At 40.1% G+C, this 3,485-nt stretch overlaps 1 protein-coding gene across 1 annotated transcript in view; it reads right to left on the bottom strand.

Annotated features, from left to right (window-relative positions):
- Positions 1–3,485, bottom strand: part of MTMR6 (myotubularin related protein 6) — a 35,806-nt gene that overhangs the window by 30,635 nt on the left and 1,686 nt on the right. The window contains 2 exon segments of the mRNA XM_025196600.1: positions 1,152–1,314; positions 3,423–3,485. The exon segment at positions 3,423–3,485 is cut by the window's right edge and continues 30 nt beyond it. Of these exon segments, the coding sequence (XP_025052385.1) occupies positions 1,152–1,314; positions 3,423–3,485 (226 nt within the window).

Raw genomic sequence — 3,485 nt, 5'->3', positions numbered from 1 at the left:
GAGGTGATCCTCCCCCTCTATGCGGCACTGGTCAGGCCGGAGTTGGAGTACTGCGTCCAGTTCTGGGCACCGCACTTCAGAAGCAATGTGGACAGCATTGAGAGGGTCCAGAGTAGGGCCACCCGCATGATCAGGGGGCAGCAGGGCAGGCCCTATGAGGAGAGGCTAAGGGACCTGAACCTGTTTAGCCTCCACAAGAGAAGGCTGGGGGGGGGGATCTAGTGGCCTGTTACAAACTACTCAGAGGGGACCAGCAGGCATTGGGGGAGTCCCTGTTCCCCCAAGCACTACCAGGAGTGACTAGAAAAAGGGTCACAAGCTGGCAGAGGGTAGATTCAGACTAGACATCAGGAGGCGCTACTTCACAGTCAGGGCAGCTAGGATCTGGAACCAACTTCCAAGTGAAGTGGTGCTGGCTCCTACCCTGGGGGTCTTTAAGAGGAGTTTAGATGAACACCTTGATGGGGTCGTTTGACCCCAGTACTTTTTCCTGCCATGGCAGGGGGTCAGACTTGATGATCTGCTCAGGTCCCTTCTGACCCTACCAACTATGAAAGTTGTTTGAAAGTTTGCTAATAAAATTGGAAGTTTTAGGCTATGAGCACACAGATGTGAAGTATTTTAAAGAATGCCACAAGATTGGTCCTGCATTTAAAAAAAAATCCTAATGAAGCAAGACAAAGGTTTTTTGTGATGATTAATCTAATGCACAATTCATGTAAGCACCCATTTAGTATATAACTGCTGTCAAACACACAAGGTGACATTTTGAGAAACGAGGTAGAAAGGTGACAAAATATAAGCCAAAAAAGATTGCACCTGAATTAGTCTCAAACTAATTCCACTATTACTTTCTAAGCGTATCCAACCTATTACTAGTTTCATAAATCTCCACTGGAAATGGAATAATTGAAACCTAATATTTACCAACATCATAGCAATCACTTGGAATTTCACATCCTCTCTTACCCACACACTATCTTGTTTTCTTTGTGTGTTGATGTAATGCTTATGAAAACCATGTGTAGCAGATTGAAAAAACAAATTTCAAAGACTCGTGGAGGCCTCATGTTTAATAGAAATAGGATAAAACCCTAGGGTGTATTCGTTTTTTTGGTAGAACAGTGCTTCAAAACATACAGCAATCCTACCTGGCCTTGAAAGCTGCAACAATGAGTTGTAAATGTCATGACAATCCCTTTCTCTGGGAACAATAAAGTGAACTATTCTGAAGTTCTTGCACTGGATTACAAGAGGGCAGCCTGAAGTAGTCAAGGCAAGTTTCTCCACTGCGGCGATATGATGATGTAGTATCTATGACACACAAGAATTCAGTATAAGTTTCACTGCAACATATTATTGACCAATGATCAAAAATACTTAAATGATAGTCTTGGCAGCCCTTTACACAGATAAGTTGACAAAGCTAGTCAATAGCCTTATACCGTAAACTCTATTTGTACAAAAGAACCCTTGATATTGGCATTGCATAGAACCCACCATAACTGTTTATTGGAAACTATATTCAGTTTCTTCCCCCAGCTTCCTGGGATTACCAGTAAATCACAAACTTTAAAATTAATCCCTTGCTTCATGCAAAGACCTGAAGTAAATCTTCAAGACAAGCTAATCAATATTTTTAAAAGCTCTGCTAAATGACAAATTGTATCTACTGGGGGAATGGATTTATTTAGCTCATTGTTTCTAAGGTTTGGGAGTGCTCTTCAGACTTTTATAAAATGAAAATGGCAAGCACCAAGCACAGCCAAAATACAGAAGAAAAGTTAAAATACAGAATCAAAGGGTTGGAAAGGACCTCAAATGCTGTCTATCCCACCCCCTGCAGAATCTGTAATCCCTACACCATCCCAGAGAAATGCCTATGAACCCTCTGCTTGGAAATCTTCAATGAAAAAAAGATCCTATGCCTTTCCTAGATAGTTTGTTTAATTTCTTATCATTCTTAGTCTAGAGGTTTCTTTCTGCAGTCTTATCTAAATCTGCTTGGCTGTAAAGTCACATCTTTATATACGAGAATTTTCTTGTCCCCAAAATTTAGTTTTGAGCAACTGGATGTTTGGTGTGGAGAAAATGCATCCCTGCCCCAAATCAGGCTTTCAAAGGTTAACCTACATTTATGCCTATAACTGCAGTTTATGTACTCCAAAGTTCTGCTCTTGAAACAACACTCATGAGCAGCAACTTTAACAGTCGCATCAGTATGAGCTATGAGTACTACAAGTCAGCATGACAAGGAAGTATAGAGACAAAAGGAATAAAATAATCCAACACAAGAATGCTACAGGTGCTCCTGTGCCACCTGAGACTCTGAAGGGAGCATATTGTTCAGTTACCTAGCTAATGCAGGCATGTTTTAATTGCCGTATAAAAGGAAAACACTATAAAAGACCCTGAGAAAGCATTTTACCAGATACATATATTTGAGAAGTACTGAAATTTAAGACAGCAATTTAAAAAACACACAATGCTTAAAGATCATTTAGAGGAAGTGCCGTAGTAAAAGTTCTCAGCACATGCCGTACTGGATTACATAAGTAAATATTGCACAATGGGACCAGAACAGTGCTTCTAAGTTAAACAATGTTATGTTTAGGGGCACCTTTACAAATTATGTGCTATTCACACAGAACCACTAAAGCACAGCAGGCAGCAACAAGTCCAATAACCATGATATAGCATTAAGTGTAAGCAATTTTTGTCTAAAAACTATCTTGGATATGTTCCACTATTCTGAAAACCCATAAGATTTTTGGTGCCTATAAGGATCTGGGTCTCAGTTCTTAGGGCTTTGTTGTTTCATTTAAGGCTACCAAGATCTGAATCTGAAATTCAAGGAAATTCAGCTGTATTAACTGAGGCTTCAGCAAAACAACCTGCCCCAAATAGAGCTAGAAATCAGAGGGAGAGATACAGATCTAAGCGAAGCCAACATGGAATCACAGTGCCAGAAGAGGCCTCAATGGTCATTTAGTCCAAACCCCACACATGATCTAATGGGCATAACCACCTCTTAGCAGAAAAAAAAGAAGCTAGTTGTTTAATGGCTTGTATATTTGGACGTGGCAGTTCTGCCATCTCTAAGAACAGATCTACTTATTTTAAGTGCCTAAACAGAGTTACTTTAAATATTGCACAGTTTTGAAAACATTAGCCATAATGAAAAGGATCACGTCTAGATGAGCCTGGCCATAGGGAGCTGAACAAGACAACTTGCCTTGCATATCTCTATTTTTTATTGCTGATATGTGAAATGCTGTGAGGAGAAATAATTTATTTTATTTAAAGAGAAGTTACAGCCAGACAATAATTTAAATTTAGCATGCATGGTGGGGAGGGAAGGAAAAGAAAGTGCATCTGAAATAGCCATGTGCTTTCAGGCTATTAGGCATCTGCTTCCTTACCCAAGTCTCTTTCTGGCCAGAATCTATAAATAATAGATGAGTTGCTGTAAGGTACAGAGTTCC

This window comes from Alligator sinensis, unplaced genomic scaffold (assembly GCF_000455745.1).
Source record: "Alligator sinensis unplaced genomic scaffold, ASM45574v1 scaffold777_1, whole genome shotgun sequence".
In the NCBI taxonomy this organism is placed as follows: domain Eukaryota; kingdom Metazoa; phylum Chordata; order Crocodylia; family Alligatoridae; genus Alligator; species Alligator sinensis.
This window is presented reverse-complemented; position numbering and strand designations above follow the sequence as displayed.